Here is a 21,272-nt window from a genome sequence, read left to right as displayed (position 1 = left end):
CCTCAAGCCTGAAGCTCTCCAAGTTCTCCTTACGCGATCCTCTACTCACTACTCTACTCACCACTCAGTCCGGCAGCAACCGTCAACGTCGCAGGAGCTTAATTTTAGTGGAGCCGGGTTTTTTTAGTATCATATGTGCATGTAAAATTAAAATACATAGAATAATTAATTTTGGCCATTTAAATGTCTGAAATGATAAAAAAAAATTATAATTAATTTATTTTTAGGAGTGATTTAATTATTTTAAAAAAACTGGTTGATTACTCGGTGGATAACTGTGTTGGAGACATTACCAAGTTGATATAAAAGTGCCTGGGGGAACTTTCGGCTTTTACTTGTGACACTTTTGTGAAATTTCTTCCCGGGAAGAAACGTAAGTTCGTGCATTGCATTATTTATATTGTTTTATCTGAAATAAATAATAAATAAAAATAAATGTGTGTTTATGTGCAGGAATATGATAAAGGTATAAACATAAGTTGTTGTGAGAGAAGGAAGGAAAAGAGAATGAGGAGCCGCACCTCTGGATTCCTTGGTCGACTTGGAGCCAAGTGAGAGGTTGCTTTCGTATTAAATCTAGAGAACTTTTGATCAGAGGGTAGAGAACTAAAGATACCTACCTGTGCTGGGCTGATATTACTTTTAAGGAGAACGAATTCCGAGGGGGCACGTACGAAGAGCTTCGACGCCACTGGGAGCCGCATACCATAGACAAGCGAGAGGTCTGGGAAAAGGGGAGAAAGAGGACGAGGAGCACGAGGAGCTGGACAACCTCAGTTAAGTTAAGTTAAGTTAAGTGGTGGTGTTGTCTCTGAAACCCAGGGAAGGAGGAGAATCAGCTTCGTGGAGAGGGCAGAGACCAACACTAGAGTGGGACGTTGAGAACCACCACGAGGAAGTGAGCGAGACCGAGATAGTCTCTGGTAAACCCAACAAGAGTGGGCAGCTCGGTGCTGAAGCTAAACCAGCCATAATGGACTAACGCGATCTCCGCGAGGCTGCTACAGCTGCTGTGAAGAAACCTTTCTTTCTCTATCTGATGATACCAAGAGCAGTACCGCTGCTGTAAGGAATACGAGAGTATCTTCTCTTCGGGAGTTTTATTAAATACGAGTCGAGATTTTGCAACTCGACCAGGATATTTCAACACGACGTGTTATTAACCTCTTCCAGAGGTTTACCTGTTGCCACGCCGGATAACTACGGAAGGGCTTTTGCGTGTACCAAATTGTATATATTTTGGTTTTATTCAGGTGTGTGATTTATTTCATAGTTTGTAGTTTTATAGTTTAGTGGATTTACATAAAATTAATGTATAATGGTTTGATTGATTATTTAGGTGTGTGGGTGTGAAAGAGGTGATCAATAAAGATGAAGAAAGGAGTAAGGAGATCAATGATACTGAGAATAGCAGACATTTTATTTAAATCTCAAAATATAATCTGATGTGTGTAATTTATTTCTTCAATTCACAAAAATTTTCAACTCTACTATTTTTAGTATCAGCGAGATGTCATGAAAGATTAGATAATGAAATAACAATTAAAGACCTGTCAAACTTTGATAGGGATTTAATTAGCAAAGAATTGAATTTAAAAATTTATAATTTAATTTAAATAAAAATAATTATTAATTTTGTAGTTCACAAACTAAAGTTATTTTTTTATTTATCCAGGTCTAACAATATGAGAGGCTCAAACCAGGACTCGGCGACGCCGTACTGCAGATGTCGAGTGCTCTATCTTGGAAGCTCAGTGCCACATGCCAGCAAAGAAGGTCTCCTGGGAGTCCAGGAACCCCTGCGAGAGCTGTACCCGGAGCAGGGTGCTCTGGGTGCTCGTGGAATCGACTCCTGGCTGAGTGTCTGGAGCAACGGATTGCTGCTTGAGAACGTCGACGAGCATCGGAAGAAAGTAACGAGGTTCTTTCCAATAGAGTCTCTGCACTACTGCGCGGCAGTTCGACATGTAAAAGGTGGTAGCGGTGACTCATCAAGCACGAGGTTCCTTCCTCTAGATTCTCCGTTCGCAAGAAACCCAAGTGCTAATCATCCGCCGCTATTTGCAGCGGTGTTACGCCGTACAACCGGGATTAAAGTCCTCGAGTGCCACGCCTTTATATGTAAACGTGAGATGGCGGCCAACGCCCTGGTGAGATGTTGCTTTCACGCTTACGCGGACAGCAGTTACGCTAAAGGTCTTGATCCTTCGATGGCGACAATAACAACCAACGGAAGCTCACCCGGATCCCATCCTGCAAACGGTACCATCAACGGCAGTCTCTATAACACACTCGGAGGCTCCAGCACCACCTTGGATAACAACAGTCCTCCAGGTACCAGGATGAACACGACGTCTACTGACGACATGAGTCTCTACAACGGCGATGAGAACCACAAGGTGTGGGCCAAAGGTAGAGACGAGATAGATGCTGTTTATCAGGAGCAGGGGACCATCAGAAGCACTAGAGGCTCCAGGCCCAGGCAGCTTATAGCTCCGCCGCCTCCTCCACCGCCACCGCCTCCACCTTCCCAGCCGATTCTCGTCGAGGAGTCGACCTCTTCCACCCGGAGGAAAGCCACCAAAAAATTGAAGAAAATTAAAAATCGGTCTGGCCATGAAGAACCCATGCAGCTTCCCCATCACCCGCATCACCAAATGCATCCCCAGGCGATTTACACCAACGGCCATGGACATCACACCCTCGGGCACCCCATCAGGCAGCAGCATCACCACACGCATCCGATGCCTCCTAGCAGATCCGTTGCTGGAACTCTCGCCAGACCGGCTCCAGTTTTCCTGGTACCCGCTGCGACGCTACCTCGCAAAGCCCATCACCACCATCCACGGGGAATGAGGCCAATACCCGCAGCAGCGCCGATTGTCCCGGTTTACGCGCCACTACCGGTGGTACCGCCACCTCCTGCTGCGATGTATCAACCTACCTACGGCACTGCGGGGAACCGGGGACGAAGACACCAGGAAATGGACTCGTCGACCCTCGGTGTCAACCGGCGACTTGCTGTGTCTCATGCTGACCTCACCGCGGCTCTTGATGGCAATCCGGATAATCATGAAAGCGATTCGCGGTTTAATACTGGAATTTACCGGCGCAAAGGACACATTAACGAGCGCGCTTTTTCCCAGAGCATTAAAGCTGAGCATAGAAGCAGAAGCTACGGAAGCATCGCGTCGTTGGGATTCAGCGCCCAGAATGGGACCACTTTGCCTAAGGACGAGATAAAAGACCGTGAAATAGCTCAAATGGTTGCTGGGCTTAATCTCGATGATAGCAATGATAAAGTTTACAACAATCGTGGCAACCACTTGGCTCAGCCACTTCCAAGGCCCAGACCGCGTTAATTTTTTATTTAAATACCTGGTGATTGGATTTTTGTTTAACTCATTAAATAATTGATGATAATTACTCACGGAATGTTTATTTTTAATTGTTATTACAAAGAGCCATTGTAAATTGTCAGTTTGATTGTTCGGAATAGTAAGTTGACCTAGCCAGACATGTTTTAAGTTATTAACTATCTCTCATTGATTGTTTATGAGAGCGTTGACTTTACTTGTCTAAACTTAGAACTCACAGTACTTGTATTACGAGTCTGAGGCTAAGGCCTGAGCCTGATTATCATGGGAATAATATATAAGTATATTGAAACTATAGGAAGAATGAACATTACGACCTTACACTTGTTACTAACTAATTAAGCGGATGAAGAATATAATTGTTTTATCATCACGCCGTCGTGTTACCGTCTGCTATATTATTTAACTAAAGTTAAGGATGTCGACCTTGAGTGAGCGAAAGACCTTTAATTTTGAATTACGCCGGAAGTATTAATTAATTATAATAATTATTATTATCATTTTTATTGTTAATGTGATGATAATAATAATTATTATTGTTTTTGTTGTTGAAATTAAATTAGGAAGAATGTCAAGATTTATTAGGTGGAATTTAATAAAAATATTAACATAAATTATCTACGCATTAGATTAGACACGTGGAATTTTTCGAATAATAAATGTGTTGAGTTAGGTGGCCTAAATACCTGGTCGTCGACTTGCAGGCAACGGCTCAATGGAATTAAATTACGTTACATTAAATAAATATAAATATGGTAGTTGATAATTAACATTCGACGTATATAACCAGTCGGCTAAATTTATCTCATTTAATAAAATAACGATTTAAAATATTTATAAATGTTAATCTTTATTGTCTGTAAAATAATAATTGTAATTAAATAGTTAGACTGGGATGTAATTTATGTTGATATCAAGACAACAAAATTATCATAATTTATTATTATAAAATAACATCTCAAAGGCATTGCGTCATATGTACGATAATAAAGATTACAATCCTGCTATTAGTCATCATCGTTATCTTCTCAATCAGTCATAGAATCAAGGTCGACATGCATATTTATTTTTTTTTCTAACAATTTTTATTCTAAAATCCTTTTTAAGTTGTGAAGTAACGCAGTTTTGTAATTTACAAGTACCAGTGCCCGCATTAAAATACTCAGTAGCATTTGAATTTACAGTCTGGTAGATTCACATGCTATCTGTCAAAATAATTGTACACTTATATAAATTTAAAATAATAATCCATGTATATTACATCACTTTTATATATTTAAAAAAAAAAAAAAATTATATTAAAACTGTTCAATTTACCAAATGAACGAGTCAGTGCAAAAAATTATTATTATTATTGCGCCATTTAATGTTATTACTCCGAAATAACTATTTCTACATATATATTTAAATTGTATTGACATAACAATTATTGTTGTCACGATAATTATTTTAGAGCGTACTAATTTTAAAATTAAATTAACATTTTAAGATTTATTAAAAAGAAGAAAACTTTTAAATATAATATTTAGGACAATTCTTGTCATAAATCATAATGATTTATGTTTATAGTCAGATGATAAATTTGTCTTAAATATTTAATTAAAATAGATTAAAAAATAATGATCAATAGTGTACTTTTTTTTTTTTTTAATTTTTTATCGATCATTATTTTTTATGTTGCGTAATAGCGACACGTACATGATACAGAATTGAGCGTGTAGTAATATATATATATATATATATATATATATATATATATATATATATATATATATATATATATATATATGTGTATTTTGAAGAATTACATATCGTACAACAGTTGAACGGAATGTAATAGAGATTCGAGTTGTATGAGCCTTACACAAGCAAACTATACGATACGATATAATTCATATTGATGATGAGAATATAATACATAATACATAAAAAAAAATAAATATAAAAAGAAAAAGAAACGGGAAGTGCCGTGTGTCGAGTTTTTACAGCGATAAAAATCTTCGACAGCATAATTTGAAAATAAATAATATCAATTGTAAAAAATTATTGTAGTTTATAAAATTTTATACATATATAAATATAAATATGTAACATTTAAAGTTAAAGAGTGTGCACCGATAGGAATGTGCCATCAAATATATTTTAATGCGACATAAATATGTGCGTTTAACCGTCACATGCGTGCGAATGAGCTTTAAATAAATTTAATATTACACTATATAATATAAATAATTCCTAAGTATTCGGAAATCGTTGGACCTTACTATGAGTTACGTATTTATGTCATGAGAACGAGAAGAAAAATATATAACCGGGACAATGACCGATTATTAGTGTACTATCAAATATATGCTTATTCGCAACTTGCGTACGCTTATGCATTATCAATTCTACTATTAATTAATTAATATTGTTATTAATTATTTTTATTGTATTTAAATATATCAATAAATAAAAAAACTATATATATATATATATATATATATATATATATATATATATATATATATATATATATATATATATATATATATATATATATATATATATACATATAAATATATGTATGTATATAATATAAAACAATTAACGTGTGAGATTATTGTACAGGCGTAGTTCGCAGATAAACGCAACAATACAACCACTGTTATAATTTTTATTTAAACTATTTTATTAACTTTCCTACCTTTGCTGTTTATTTAAACTATTAATATTAATATTATTCTTTATGTGTCAAAATAAGATCTGATTATCGCGAGTATACTAAAAGCTTGACTTACAGTTATATTACCTAACGCAAACAGTACAGTTATATTTTAAAATCCTGCAGATCGCAGGGTAATTGGGTCACTTCATTGGAATACTTTTATTAATAAAAGCTCTTTTTTTATATTTCTCTGTTATTAATTATCAAGACTGAGTTTATTAAGATTTTTTTTTCTATGATCAATTATCACGATCATATAAAATTATACGTATGCTCGCATTAAAATAACACTTAACTATTAACGGATGGTTTTACAACAATGCTTCAACTCTATTTATAATAATAATAATAACAACATTTTTGTATGATACTGAAATTATTGTGAAAAAATTTTTAAAAAAGTTCCACAACTAGGAATTAAAAAAAATTAAAAGTTAAATTTTTATTTTTTTTTTTTATTTATTGAATTAGAAATAAAAAAATATTTTTAAAAAATTGCACATATAGTTTTTTGAATTTTTTACATGTGCAATTTTTTCTTTTAATTTTTTTGTAATAATTTTATTGATAAAAAAAATTCTAAAAATTTTCAGCTGTCTGCTAATTTTATTTTATACTGTGAAAAAAATTTAATAAAAAAAAATTCAACTCGTGAAAATTAAAATAAATACTAGTGGAAATTTCTTCAAGCATTTTTTTTTTTCATTGTAGTTGACTTTTGAAAAATTAAAAAAATTAGCAAATGTCTGCTGACTTTTGTAAAATTTTTTTTACATCTAGTAAAAAATTTAATTCCTTAAAATTAATATAAAAATATACATTTATACAAACATGGTAATTTATAAAATTGATATCCGACTTTAAGGATAATTTTAAAGGTATAAAATGACAGAGGTGTAATTTAATAGGATTCCTGAAGAAATATGTCCCGGAGATACGTCTTATGACATATTGCAAGGTAATCCAACTCATACTATCACCAGAAACTGATACAGGATATTAAACTAGTACCTAGCAGTTAAGTAGAGTAAAAGGTAGGTACTATTACATACATTAGTACTTATACCGCACAGAGTGTGATGAAACTCGTGATGCAATTGTCACAGTACATTAATAAATCTCCGTGCTCGAGACGTTTTACAGAGATTGTCTCGGTCTCGGGTTTTATCTCTTTAAAATCTCTTTTATTATTTATTTAAGTTTATGCTTTTTTTTATTAATGTTCTAATTAGCTGTGCTCTTAATTACATCTCAGAGCGAGTCGGTGGTTTTTACCTGCAAACACATATTACATTCGACACACTGCTCTGACTTTCACAATTGTTAGATCTACGCTATTTTTTTTTATTAAGTGTATTGTTTGGACGGGCTGTTATATCTCAAGTGACAATCGCTTTGATAGCAAGTTCCTTTTCGAGCGAAGCAGACTGTGTAATTACACTTCACGTTCTTGCATCAATTGATGATGATGACTCTATGGGACCTTGGAAAGTAATAGAAATAAAACTATAACTTTTATCATTTATGTCGTTGAGGATAACATTGCATTTTAATAATTATAATTAATTATTCAATTGAAAAACATTTTTCACATAAAACTATTTTTAAATTTTTATAAAAATACCGACATTTTATCAAATGAAAAAAAAATTTTTTTAAGTTAGTTTACTCAATAGAAGACTTTGATAAAATACTATTATTTATTTATTGATAAAAAAAGTGAATAAAATTATAGAAAAAAAAATTTTATGACACTTAAGTTAACAGGTATTAAAAATTTTTTTTTAGTATAAAAAATTTTGATTAAAATTAATTTTTTGTAAAAATAAGTAATTTTTTTTTTACTGAAAAAATAATAAAAAAAAATTTTTAATTGTAAAAAACTTGAAAATGAATGCGTGAAATTTTTTAGTTCTAATTTGATAATTAAAAGAAAATTAAAAAATTAAATTAGAACTAAAAAATATTTTTAAAAAATTGCACTTACAGTTTTTCAAATTTTTTTACAAATGAAACTTTTAAAAAATTATTTTTGGTACAATTTTTTTAATAAAAAAAATTCTAAAAATATTTAGATGTCGGCTAACTTAATTTTCATCTGGTAACTTTAGTATTATAAAATTGACAGTTGTCAGCTAAATTGAGTAAGTATAAAAATTTCAAGTAAAAGTCAGCGCAATTGATTGATTGTAAGCCGATCAAGGCCAACGTGATTGCAAAATCAATGTAAAAATAATAAAATAATGTAAAAAAGGTCGTCAACTGAATTATAAACAATAATTGCCCGTGACGGTACACACATTACAAGCGTAACGGACTTTCATAATTTACGAGCCATCGATATTACGTTTTTATCCATTTCATGGACGTTTTAACACATAATACGTGTGTTGCGTATTGACAGCTCAAATTCACACTTCCTAATTTCTCACTACCGTTAATTTATATATACACGATACTCGATAATAAAATTAGTAACACACACACACACACACACACACACACACACTTATGAGATAAAATAAATACTCGGCTGTAAACATAGCAATGGATTTTTTTCTCAGCTTTAAAAATTTTAATATCAATAAGAAAGCAGTTAGATTACGCAAGTTATTAAAGAACAGTTTTCAAAGGTGACGTACAACAGATGCTCTGAGACGTATTGTAAGTCCAGCTCCAAGATTATAAACTCAATAGGTGTGTGATGTATGTACAGCTCTTGTGTTTTCTGAATAAAAATCTTAAAATACACAACGGTCCTTGACTGTTCAACTGTGATAAGTTTATGTCCTGAAACCGTTGCTCTCAGGAACATACTCAAGGTGCTTATTACAAACACTTAAAATTTATCATTCATCCTCTTTCACGTACGCAACAGGTGCCCTAATTTGTAAGTTTATTCAAATAAACTTGTTGTAATATAAATTATATATATTTTTCAGGCATTGAATGACGATGATTAATCTTCGGATCTGATAAGACGTTCCAATTCTTCGACGTCCTGTTATCCTTGACCTAACGCTACTGCAATTTCACTCTTTTACCTCCTGTAAAATAACTTTTATAAATTAAAATAAAATCACTGAGTCATGAATATTATGCAAACAATGAATATTTTCAAAAAACAATCCAACCGATGCCAAAATACCTACTCAGCCATTTCTTCCGCATTCTAGAATTCAGACATTGTTTTTATTTTAATTCTAACCTGTAAAAAAATGTCAAAATTGAAAACTTGAAAAAAAAAAAGGTATGTAATTAATTTTCTTACCTATGTTTTATATTAAAATTTTAATAATATGTAATTACATAAAAGTTAGTAATTACTTGACTATTTTTTATTTTTATTTAACAAACTTATTTTTAAAAAATTGCATTTTTAATTTTTTCAAATTTCTAAATGTCATTTTTTTTTTCTATAATTTATTTGTTACAAAAATTATTAAATACCTGCTAAATTAATTTTTATTAATCAATTTTTTTATTTTTTAGTTTGCTGAAAATTTAGCAACAATAGAGTAAGAATAAAAATGATGAAATTTCACTACTCCCAACTCTTACAACTCTGATGATATATGATTTGATTATAAAAGAAGAATATAAAAATAAGAGAGAATGAAATAAGTCTTGAGCATATCATTTATGGTTAGAATAACAGGACTCTTCTCACATAAAAATTACTGAGCTCAGCTCAGAGTAAGCCAAAGTGTGGTTCGGTGAGTCTCGAAGACGATCTGAGCGGTACCGTTACATTAAAGTTGAGGAAGCCGGGCTCACCTGAACAGCAACAACAGAAGCAGAAGCGATATAATTCTACATCTCTCGCCACGAATTAACGAGGAGTGTGTGCTCTCATCGTGCTTACTAGTAAGTACTCCACACCCGTAATCTCAAACAGCAACAGAACCAGGGAAGTCTACTAGTGTAGTTCTTCATGTTCAGTGTAACTCTTTGCCTCTCCACACTCGGTACTCTGATATATTTCTTCACTCGGTTCCTACAATCTAGTCTGCTCAGTGACGTGCTCAAGATTTAAGCGCATTCAAGGTAATCTTCGCCTTGGGAACTGATAAAACCGCTCATTGTTTAAAGATATCTATTGTTTGTGATTTAAATTACAATATCAGTGTTGTGAATTTATTTTACTATTTATTTATTTATTGAATTACTTACTTACTTATTAGACAATTGATGAGTTAATATTATCCAGTGTTGAATTTTATTCTCATCTGCTCTAGTTCCGATTGCGAACAATGTGTGAACGGCATTAGTGATTTTAATAACATTAAATCTCATGTGTTTTTTTTCTAAGTGACTGTTTTTAATTTTTCACTCAATTTACAGATATATTTATCATGGAATTATGGTAATATGAGGATCTTTAATAAAATCAGTAAATCGGTACGTACATGCATAATTATGAAGCTAAAATTACCAGACACTTGACAATTTTTTAATTTTTTTTAACAAATAAATTTGCTCTAAAAAATTATTTAAAAAAAATTGTATTTTTAGTTTTTTAAAATTTCTAAGTGTCAATTTTTTTTTTGCCATAATTTATTTGTTAAAAAAATTCTAAAAATTATCAAATCTCTCTCAATTTCAGTATCATGTATAATTATAATGATCTAAAAAATGTAATAATTTATAACCAATTTTTAATAATAATAAATGCTTATCCAGGAAGACGACCTTCGAGATGACTTTAGGCCGAAAAAAAACTGATAAAGTAAATTGAGTAAGTAGGACATCAACTTTCTTTCGTAAGTTTTAAATCTGCATAATAAATTGATATTGAGAATACGTTAAGTCGGAACTACTACGCTGCTTACAAGCTCCGGTAAAGTATCCCGTGAAAAAACTGATCGTTAATCGATTATAAATATAAAATATAAATACATAAATAAGTAAAGTAAGTTTTTAAATAATTAAAACAAGTTTTGAATCAGCGCTGTAACCAAATAACACTGGCCTCGTTAATATTATTTTTACTTTTTGTTATTTTTTTTCAGGGAATATTAATCGTTAAATTAATTAGAAAAATCGTTAATTAATGGTGTAAATGGCATAATGATTTAAAACTCTGTCTCTGGAAAAGCGAGAAAGCCTAAAGACTTTTTTTTTTATCGCTTTTTACTAAAATGGTTTACGAAAAAATAATTGCCGAGGCTGAAGCAAAGAAGAGAAATAGAGAAACTTGAGCCAATTTTCATGGTTCGCGTCTCCTTTCATCGGTTGGGATTCTATACAGATTATCACACTAATGAAAATGATAATGAACTTTTACATATTAAATATACAATATCCAATGGATAAATATACCTTCTGAGTAATTTTATTGAGCATAAAGCCGTGATACTCTTTACGAAACTCATCATTTATCGTTAGACTTATCGCTGATTATATAGATTTGATACCTCGCTGTTTATTTTCACTTATAGTTGTAATTATCTGATGAAACTTTGAGATACATTAATCAAACAGCTCAATAGTATAAAAATATTAATAATTAATATTTAATAATTACAATAATACTTTTTTACTGTCATTATTATTAATAATATTATAAATAAGATAAAATTGAATATCATCGTGACGGTTTTTTTTATTTAAAGAACTTTGATATAACTGTCTCGTAAGTATTTAAATTTAACGGTTTCAAATAAACCGGAATGACTTGAAATTATTTGGGTACTATTATATTTGGTACACTTTTTCTTAATAAGAAAGTTTTTGTTTTTATTCGTAATATTTTATTTTAAATTATTCTTTTTCAAAAGCTGTAATCACATTTATTTTTATATCTTTTCAGATACATTATAATAAAATCAATAAGGATTAACGTTTTTTTTTTTATAAGTGAAAAAAAAATTTTAAGAAGAAATAATTTTTTATTTCAACCTCAAAAAAGCTTAATTAAAATATTTAAGAAGTAATAAGGAACCAAAATAAATAAATAATATATTTATTTATAAATGTCGGCAAAAAGTTATACAAACAAAATTACAGAATTACTTTCACTGTCATTTATTTCTTCATTATTTATTGAAGAATTTTTCAAATGAAAATATTTTAATTAAGACACAATTATCAACTTAATTAATTTTAAAAATAATTGCAAAAAAAAAAATTTATTGTATTTAATTTAAAATTTTTCAAATTGTAAATTTTTGAAATAATTTATTCGCTTAAAATTTTTTTATCAATTTTACACATTTTCCAGTACGAAGATAATAATAATAATAATAATAATAATAATAATAATAATAATAATAATTTTTATTCCAGATAAAATGAGATCAATGATGTGTTCAGGCAAAGCGGAAGTGACTCCACCTCTTAAGTAATTCCAAATCGTTAATATCTGTAATTGAAGAAGTAGCACCAGAGAAAGGTGCCTCGTGGCTACATACATGAAGATGTCGTGCTACGAAGGAGGTTTCCGGCTGAATGACGCAGTATCTGAGTGCTCGATGAGGAGCAAAGCCAGGATCGATTCATTATTCGAAGACACTAGGTCAATATGCAGCTCGAGCTACGGAGACGTCTACGGAAGTATCTACGGAAATCTGGGCGATGCTAATCTCGACGAGCAGAAAAAAATAAATGGCGCCGTTCAGGCCCGGATTGAGGCCATGTTTGCATCCGTCGAGGCTGAAGCCGGTGAAAAGGGTGAATGCACGGCCGCTATCTTGCCGGTAATTGCATATATTTTATTTTTATTCATTTATAAAGAAGAAAACAAAATTAGAGGAAATTTATAAAATTTATCTTGCAAACTATCAGATTTGCTATTCAGATAGCTTCCGGATTCATTTATTATTTTATTATCTAAAATTTAAATTATACTCAAGAATAAGACATTCCATTGTTATTTTCACACATTTTGCACACTGTATATTTTCACTTATGTTAATGACATTCAAATTTTTATTTTTCTTTCCTTAAAATAAATTTAAAACATTAAATTATATATATTATTTTCTTAATTTTTATCTTTCATTTCATCAGAGTCGAATAATATTTATTGATCAATAATTAACGTAATTAAAACAAAATATATATACATATTTTTTTTTAACAAACAAAGAAAGTTAACTTTCACGTAAGCTCTTCTGTGAATACACACGCATTATTTTTTTTCCCATTCGTCGCATCACTTTCCTCGCGGGATTGTAAAAATATACGAGCGTAACAACAGTCGAATAATTGAAGATATCTAATGGCAATAACCACAACAATAAAAATAAATAAATCATATTATATTAAACAAACTCTCGCTGTGCCGATCTCCGATCCGATGATTGCTTTATTCAACATGCACGTACCACTTGTTCATGATGAGTCACGGTCAAGATAATAATTTGCAACATTACTGATCGCAAGCAATTACAACTATAATTAAAATTATCCTATCAATATCTATCATAATTAAAATTATAAATAAATTAATTAAATGTTACAATTAGAATTATAAGTAATAATTAAATAATTTTTTAGGTGAAATATCTAGGCGCAGCGCCAGTGGGAGGGAGAATTGCAAGTGTACGAGGACTCCAGGAACCACTGAGGCAATTATTGGAACGCATGGAAAATATTGTGTCAGCGGAACTAGAAGTATCGAGGCGTGGTCTGACATTCCGAACATCTGGGTCCATTGAGAAGACAAATCCTTTCCGAAGAATAGCGGTCTGGAGTGCTCTAAGATTGCGTGTAAGACGATTACTACCTGACACATCATCAAAAGTGGCGCCCAATGAGTATCACCATGCATTTATCCCGCTAATTGGCGACGAGCAAACACCTGGCAGTGAAGACAAGCACGCTGACTTGTATCGTACGATGCGAGGTCTTGCAACAGATGTTAGCCGTTATCCCCCGCTTTTTGCCGTGGTAATGAGACGTCCCGGAGCAGCGAGAGTACTCGAGTGTCATGTATTTGCCTGTTCAAGCGAGGAAGAAGCTGTTGCTGCCGCAGCGACGTTGTATCGGGCGCTATTGGCAGATCTAGATTCAAATCGCAGACGTCCTAGACAGACCAATGGTCTGGGTTGTGTCAGTCTGGCTTCTGTAGCTTCCAGCGTTGCTGATTATACCTCGATAGCCAGTAAAAATACTTACAACAATTTTCCTGCCAAGGTATCAACTCCTCATCCCGTCAGACCACCAAGATCCAAGAAGAATTCTTTGTCGGGTTCAACGACGGATGGTGGATCTACCAGGTCAGTCACTAATGGCAAAGTTGCTAGGCGTAAAAAGACTTCGGAAATCAGGTCTGAGGATGTTGCCGAGGCGAGAAAACGACACAGTCAGATGATGAAGGAGAGAAGTGTTTTGAAAGAACTGAGGGATGATTCTGTCAGAGAAAACAGCAGAGAAGTAAAACGAAGAAATTCAATTAATAAAAATAATAATGAAGGTGTTAATAATATAAGGAATAAAATTTATCCGGGTGAAGTTCAGGTTACGGAAAAAATTCAGGATGAAAATGAAGTACACTCGAGAATGATGAATAATTATGAAAAAATTCAAAGGAAAGATAAGGGAGGATTTGATGAAGGGAGAGAGAATAATTATTCTTTTATTGAGAGAAATAGTAATAATATTGTTGGAGAGGTTTTTAATATGCCAGAGACTCAGTTGTATGAGAAAAATCAGTGCTCGTATGACTTAAATAGAAATAGTAGTAACAGCAGAAATGAAGTCTATTCTGAACGACTTGATGCTCATCGAGGTAAGAAGGAAATTTGCCAGGCTAATAAATGTAATGAAGACAGCTCCAAGAGCTGTGATAATTCTATTTATGGAAGAAGTACGCGTAACTCTAGAAATAGAAGCAAAACTTATGAAGATCACTTTAAAGATGTTGATAAAATTTACACTCTCAGTCAGGATGATGTTAAGATTCCTGAGCAGAAGAGGAACAGTTTAGCGAGTTTAGTTTCTTCGTGTCGTCACGAGCTTAATAGAAGCGATCGAGAAAGACCTTTGAAGAAAGACCAGCTGGACCCCAGGCGCAATATGAGGAACCAGGAGAGTGTTTATGGCGCGGGAAGAATGCAGAGAGTCTCGAGGATCGATGAATTTTCGAAGAAAGTGTCTCACTCCTCGGATGCTTTTACCTCTGACTCGAGTTATCCGAAATGCAGAAAGAGAGACCGTGCTGGTAGCGAACCTCCGATTAGTAGAACTGAAAATGCAGCTAAGATTAGCCAAGGTATCAAACTTAAACGCTCTGTCAGTGATATCGAGGTCGAGAGAGGTGATTTATTGACGAGAGTTGAGCTACCGAGACGTGGAAGTTTTTTGAAATCAAACAGCACTAGGTTACCTACTAATGTTCATGGTGGTACTCCATTGGGATTCACAGAACTGTTTGATGAATTTCGAAATCAAGAAGGGTTGACTAGTGTCGATGATATTCTTGATGTTATCATTGGTAGGTTATTAATTAATTAATTTATTAATTTTATTTAAACCCAACAGCCCATAGGGCCAATAAACAGGGTTACTCAATTTATACTTGATTAGAGCGCGCAACTTTTTAAAACTGTATCTCCGAAACTATTATTCAGATTAATTTGAAACTTTAAGATAATATTCTAGAGATGTTGTAAAATTTAATAAAACATTACTATAATTAAATTATTAAAAAATGATTACTTTATATTTAATATTTGGTATTTTTTATAGATCCCGAAGGAATGTCTTTTAATGAATTAAAACCTCTGTACAAAGAATTTCTATTGAAGTTGGCGTCAACTTTAACTCAGGATGAATTATACCAACGGTCAGCAAATATCATGAAACGAAGACGTCGCCCACAGAGAAGAAGATCAACGCGTAAATCTTGTCTTCTCGGACGAGCTATCAGAAGTTCTGTTTCTAAATTAAAAACTGGACCAACTGAGTTTACATCAGTGATATTTCCAGCGAGGAAATTCAATGAAAGTTTCGACAGTAGTTCATCTTGTGATATAAGAAATAGCCGAAACAGAGTTCTCGCCAGTAGATTGAGCCGTAGAAAACCCTCGTGGAGAAGATCATCAAAAGTAGCCAACTCCGTGGACAGTGATACGTGTAAATTCAATTACTTTTTTTTATAATAAGTCATAACTATTTATAATGTTTTTAATAATAAGAGTATTGTTTTATTTAAGGCAAGCGTGTGACTCGTAGCGCGGGTGCGAATCGCAGCAGCAGCGGGTACGTGAGTTGCAGCGAGTGTAGCTATGACTCGGAATCATGTACATGCGTATCTGCTGACAAGTGTTATTGCTCACTACCGCGAAGATCTCCCGGACAAGAACTGACAGCTGTCAATAATCCGGTAATATGTAACTGCGATACAGACAGCTGTTCTGAAAGTAACAAATGCTATTGCGCGACGAGGCCCGTCACTCAGCCTACTATCCTAGAACAACTAAGACAGCGCGGTATAATTCCATCAGAAGGTACTCTCAGTAGAGATTGTAGTCCAGAGAGAGCGAGAATAATAAAAAATAGCAGAAGTCATTCATCTTCGCAGAGTCTAGAATATCATAAGGTAGGACTTGTTTTATTTTAAAATCCAATGAATAAACTCTAATGAGTAAAAGTTATTTATACTGCACCTGATTACAATTTTAGATGCGTCCATCTCCAGTGAGAAGTAGCTCTGACAATTTAGCGCTGGACTACGATTTATTCAGCCCTGGTAAAAAATCTCAGCAGGCATCAAAGTCAAAGAATGAGAAAGTACTGGTAGTGAGTGCTCGAGACCCACATGGCCGGTTAGTTTACGTTGGTGGTAGCGATAGAAACAAAAAATCATTCTCCAACGGTGTGAACCGGACTGGAGCTCATCATGAGGCATTGTCTATTAAAAAAACCGCTGAAATAGCAGCAGTCTTTGGACCAGAGTCTGTAAGAAGCTGCAAAAGATCCAGCAGTATCTCAAGTATGCGAAGTTCTGTCAGTTTAGAAGCTGGTTTAGGTTATTTACCTTGAAGACTTTTTATTACTTTTTAAAACCCACGGGTAATTATAACTTATAAGTTTAACTGTTGCAAGTAGTGTCTATTTATATATCAGGGATATTTGCAATATTTAAGACTGTTATCAACTTTTTTAATCTGGCTCCGTTGCCATCGTTTTAAATTAAACCGCTATTGGATTGAAAAAAAAAAAAAAAAAAAAAAAAAAAAATTAAAAGATACACATTAAATCTATTAGCATACTTATCATTGTTTTAAGTGACCTGATTACTTTAATCAAACTTATAATACGGGTACGTGCAATTATTTTTACACGTTTATTATTTTAGGAGGCTTAATGTTAATTTTTACTCTGTATCTCATTATTGTAATTTCATTCAATTTCTTTATTTTATCAAATTAATAAAAACAATTTATTTCACATTAATTCCTTGAGAAATTCTTTATCAATTTCCTGAAATTTTTCCGAATACTTCGATGGAACTTCTATTTGTTTTAAATTATTTATTCCTATTTCTTCCTCAGTTCTGAAAAAAATTAAAAAAAAACAATACTGTTAATATAAAGTATTTTGTTATTTATTATAAATAATAAAAGTTAATTACCTGATTAATATATCAATGACATTTTCACAGGCTAGCAAGGCAGCTTTATCTTTTTCCCACTTATGATACTCCCGGAGAATAACGTAAGCATTTCTTTCTCTGATTATTTTTCGCACTTCTTTAGTAGCACATAATTGACACAGCGCTTCCAAAATCATAGTTCTAATAAATAAAAATATTTATACAGAAATTAAATAAAAACCTTTTTTTTTAAATCCAAAAAAAATTTAAAGAAATGCAAAAAAAAAAATTTTTCTCCAAATTAAAAATTTTTTTGAACTTATAAAAAAAAATAGAATTATTATTAAACGCCCTTATGGCATCCGAGGTGGATCCCGGGAGCCATCAGGGCGTAGAAAAATTTTTTTTTGCATTTCTGCACATTTGTCCATTAAATTATTTTTAATTGTTCATCTGGAAGGCGAAATATCATTACCTAATGTCTACATCACGTTCTCGTTCCTTAGTAGCAGGTAAATATTGCAAATCAATTGGTAATTTATCATTATCTTCATCATCAAATTCCTCTGGACCAGCCAAAGGCAACAGTAAATGCGAAAGAATGTCTACTTGATCACTAAGAAGCCAAAGATGATTGTCAATATCAAAACAACAATTTTTGAGAGTTCCTACGATGCCACCTCGTCTCACCAAACTATCTTTGTACTCCACGAAAGGAAGAAGCTTGTGAATTATGAGAAGGTCTCGATCCATTAACCGGCTGTTAAAAATAATCCTTATTTACAAAACAAGTTTATTTATACCTTTGAGAGTAAATATTAAACAACCTGACCTTCTGACAATTGGAGACTGACTCAAATTACTCAGCGTCGGTCCAAGATAATGAAGCTTAGCACCTTTAGTGTTATACTTATCGGCGTAAGCAAATGCGTAAACAATTTTATCCCATTTGCAATCAGCTTTCTCAATAAGACTAACTATTCTATCTACCAGAGCCGCCGGTCTTGTCATGTTTGACAGAATCATACAGCATTGATCTGTAAGTGAATTATCTTTATCTAGAATAAAACTACAAATTAAGTCAACGACATGTTAATATTAATAATAAAAACAATTTATAAATTCAGGGAATTTTTTTATCTAAATTGATGATCAGAAAAATTACCTGAAGCAAACGTGAATAAGATTGTCAGTAGGTCGTTGATTCAATTCACATTTAGAGGCCTCTGAAATAAGTAGCAAAGCTTTAGCACCAGCTTCATCACCAGATATATTTATCAGAGCACGTGCCGCATCTTTAGCAACTGCAAGTCTCTTGGAATCAACTTGGCAGAGTAAAATAAACTGTCGTAAAATTTCCGGACAGCTCAGCAGCATTTCTCTGCCTTTCTCGGTATTTGTAAGACCTGTAATTACATTTGATTAATAAGCAAGCCTTGAAAAAGCATCACCTTCGATCATAATAATATTAATCAGTAGTAGTGTAATAATAATAATAATAATAATAATAATAATGGTTAAAATTCTTACCAAGAATATTCTGTACAGCAACAGATTGGAGATCAAGCCGAGCGTCGAAATTTAAATACTCAACCAGTTCTTTTAGCGAGTCCATTGTATTTAATATTTATATTTGACAATTATCAGAAGCATCCACCAAAAGTATTATTATTACAATTGGCTCTGAGAGATTATCCATTCGGCCGTCCACCAAAAGTAAAGTCGTCCCAGTGAGAGTTTGGACCTCGGGTCTTTTCGGAGGAAATCCCCTTCCATCACAATTTTCATTTTAGCGCATGCGCCTGACAATAAGTACCCGTAATTTGTATCCTTACGCAGGGAACAACTTTAAAAAGTAATATGCATCTCCTTAAGAACTAAAAAATAGATGGCGCTCACTTATGTTTCTGTAATCGCGGAAATATTCAATTACGAATGGATTTCTTATTGTAAATTAGTAGCAAAAAATTGCTAGATTTATTATGATTGTAGGTTTACTCACTATAAAATGAGTCAAACAATTTACACTATATTTAATAACGATATTTTTATTGTAATGAACATTAATGACTGTACTAATTGTTAATCATTATCTAAGAAATTTTTCATTTAAGTAAGGGAACGGGAATAAAGACTATTTAATTAAATCACAGATTCAAGTCTTTATATTATAAATATTATAAGATATCATACAAAAATGTGAGAATTTTTTCAAATCATCACGTGGTCTTCAACAACATCGGAGAAAATTATAATAAATTGTTGGCAATTTTCAATAGTGAAATTCTATAAAATGAAATGACCATTGTATATATTTCATAAAATAACTCTTAGTTCAGCTAAAAAAATATACTTGATATTTTAGATATGTAATTTACAACATTGTCCAATTACTGTCAACAGATATTAATTATTAGCATTTGCAATAAAATTTTTAGTATTCAAATAAAAAGGAAACAAATCAGAGCTGATTCATTGTTATAAGAAATTATCATGATATACAATGATAATGAAAAAAACTCAAATCATATTAAATTCTGCACAGAAAATAAAAATTTTCAACTCAACAGAATACTTTGAAATAATTAAAGTTTTTTGCTTTCAACAAAGTAAAATTTTTTTTGATATAATAAAATTTTATCTTGCTCCAAAAGAACTTCGCTCTCACTAAAATTTTTTATTGGCTCGAGTAGATTGTTTTTTCTTTTTTTAATTTAATATAATATACTGAAATTTAATCCGCTTATTTTCCACATTACATTTAATAAAATTAAAAATGTATAAGAAAATTAATCAATTAACAATAAATCTGGTTATGCAGTTACTTATTAAAATATTAATGAAAATGACATTTTTTATAATATAATGTCATACCAAAAGTATAACAACAATATTGTAGTGCGATTTTTATTTGTTATTTAATGCAGGAAAAACAAATACATATTATACCAATTAAAATATCAACTGGAATAGAACTGTAATAACTGAGGCTTATGAAAAATAAAAAATGATATTTATAAGGATAAGAATTAAAGTTTAAGTTAAGATATATTTTCGTTTATTGCTTGCAAAATGTTGGATACATTAATATAATATTATCTTACAATATTGTTAAATTATATAAATTTGTTATTGAATCATAGTTTAATTGTTAATTTACGAAACAGTAGTCGTCAGCTGTAACCTACCTTACCTTCGCAGCTGCCATAACCACTGTCGCCACCTGCAGGTTACAAAAAATGACATGTTTGTTAGGCTCTTTACATGAGGACTATTTCATTCAGGCGGAGTAATCTTTTTTTTAGAGCGTGCATGAATATTGCGCTATAGTGGGGGTAAAAATCCGAAAAAACCCGAGGTCCAAACTCTTACTGGGACGACTTTAAATGTACTTACTCCATTTAAAAAATTCAACAAAAAGTTATGTAAGTTTCTTGAAACGCTTTTGCTTATGATACCGCGTGTAACGATTACCAGCCAATCAAATTCAATTTTTCCCGTTATAACATCCGGAGTAGCGGCTCAGCGATTGGTCGTCTTAAAACTCAGGTCCGTACGAACAAGACAGCAACGCCCCGGGATTTTATCGCACCAGCGCTCGGACGAGTCCATTTTTTCTGTAGGTGTGTCACGTATTCGAATTATT

At 32.2% G+C, this 21,272-nt stretch overlaps 3 protein-coding genes and 1 long non-coding RNA gene across 7 annotated transcripts; 2 read left to right on the top strand and 2 right to left on the bottom strand.

Annotated features, from left to right (window-relative positions):
• The first annotated feature begins 72 nt into the window (after positions 1–72).
• On the top strand, positions 73–5,878 carry LOC141526202 (uncharacterized). Of its 4 annotated transcripts, XM_074241051.1 has the most exons (5): positions 73–141; positions 228–373; positions 454–1,253; positions 1,340–1,447; positions 1,676–5,878. In XM_074241051.1, coding segments are annotated over exons 4-5 (1,689 nt in total). In that variant the 5' UTR covers positions 73–141; positions 228–373; positions 454–1,253; positions 1,340–1,445; the 3' UTR covers positions 3,363–5,878. The 4 variants fall into 4 exon arrangements, with proteins under 4 accessions (XP_074097152.1, XP_074097151.1, XP_074097154.1 ...); XM_074241050.1 differs by having other exon boundaries at positions 94–373; XM_074241053.1 differs by lacking the exon at positions 1,340–1,447 and having other exon boundaries at positions 94–373.
• A 3,404-nt stretch (positions 5,879–9,282) lies between these two features.
• LOC141526239 (uncharacterized) lies at positions 9,283–17,487 on the top strand. The gene is made up of 8 exons (XM_074241119.1): positions 9,283–9,334; positions 9,577–10,485; positions 10,768–10,822; positions 12,373–12,782; positions 13,585–15,523; positions 15,778–16,164; positions 16,245–16,630; positions 16,714–17,487. The coding sequence occupies exons 4-8, from the start codon at positions 12,498–12,500 to the stop codon at positions 17,071–17,073; spliced, it is 3,357 nt and encodes a 1,118-aa protein (XP_074097220.1). The 5' UTR covers positions 9,283–9,334; positions 9,577–10,485; positions 10,768–10,822; positions 12,373–12,497; the 3' UTR covers positions 17,074–17,487.
• On the bottom strand, positions 17,423–19,370 carry LOC141526240 (protein HGH1 homolog). Its single transcript, XM_074241120.1, has 6 exons — positions 19,157–19,370; positions 18,792–19,032; positions 18,459–18,695; positions 18,102–18,386; positions 17,666–17,827; positions 17,423–17,587 (listed from the first exon to the last, which is right to left on the bottom strand). The coding sequence occupies exons 1-6, from the start codon at positions 19,239–19,241 to the stop codon at positions 17,479–17,481; spliced, it is 1,119 nt and encodes a 372-aa protein (XP_074097221.1). The 5' UTR covers positions 19,242–19,370; the 3' UTR covers positions 17,423–17,478.
• A 1,297-nt stretch (positions 19,371–20,667) lies between these two features.
• On the bottom strand, positions 20,668–21,160 carry LOC141526409 (uncharacterized). The gene is made up of 2 exons (XR_012479020.1): positions 21,023–21,160; positions 20,668–20,849 (listed from the first exon to the last, which is right to left on the bottom strand). It is a non-coding gene; the product is annotated as an uncharacterized LOC141526409 (long non-coding RNA).
• Between the last annotated feature and the right edge of the window lie 112 nt (positions 21,161–21,272).

This window comes from Cotesia typhae, unplaced genomic scaffold (assembly GCF_013202065.1).
Source record: "Cotesia typhae breed Kobodo isofemale line unplaced genomic scaffold, CoteBio_Ctyphae contig_33, whole genome shotgun sequence".
Lineage (NCBI taxonomy): Eukaryota > Metazoa > Arthropoda > Insecta > Hymenoptera > Braconidae > Cotesia > Cotesia typhae.
The sequence above is the reverse complement of the archived record's forward strand: the minus strand, read 5'-3'. Positions and strand labels throughout refer to the sequence as shown.

Coding starts and splice junctions, on each gene's coding strand:
- LOC141526239 (XM_074241119.1), top strand. CDS start 12,498: ATGAAGATGTCGTGCTACGAAGGAGGTTTCCGGCTGAATGACGCAGTA. Junction 12,783..13,584: donor GCACGGCCGCTATCTTGCCG/GTAATTGCATAT, acceptor ATAATTTTTTAG/GTGAAATATCTAGGCGCAGC. Junction 16,165..16,244: donor CTCCGTGGACAGTGATACGT/GTAAATTCAATT, acceptor GTTTTATTTAAG/GCAAGCGTGTGACTCGTAGC.
- LOC141526240 (XM_074241120.1), bottom strand. CDS start 19,241: ATGGACTCGCTAAAAGAACTGGTTGAGTATTTAAATTTCGACGCTCGG. Junction 18,696..18,791: donor CTTATTCACGTTTGCTTCAG/GTAATTTTTCTG, acceptor CTTAATTTGTAG/TTTTATTCTAGATAAAGATA. Junction 17,588..17,665: donor GTCATTGATATATTAATCAG/GTAATTAACTTT, acceptor AATTTTTTTCAG/AACTGAGGAAGAAATAGGAA.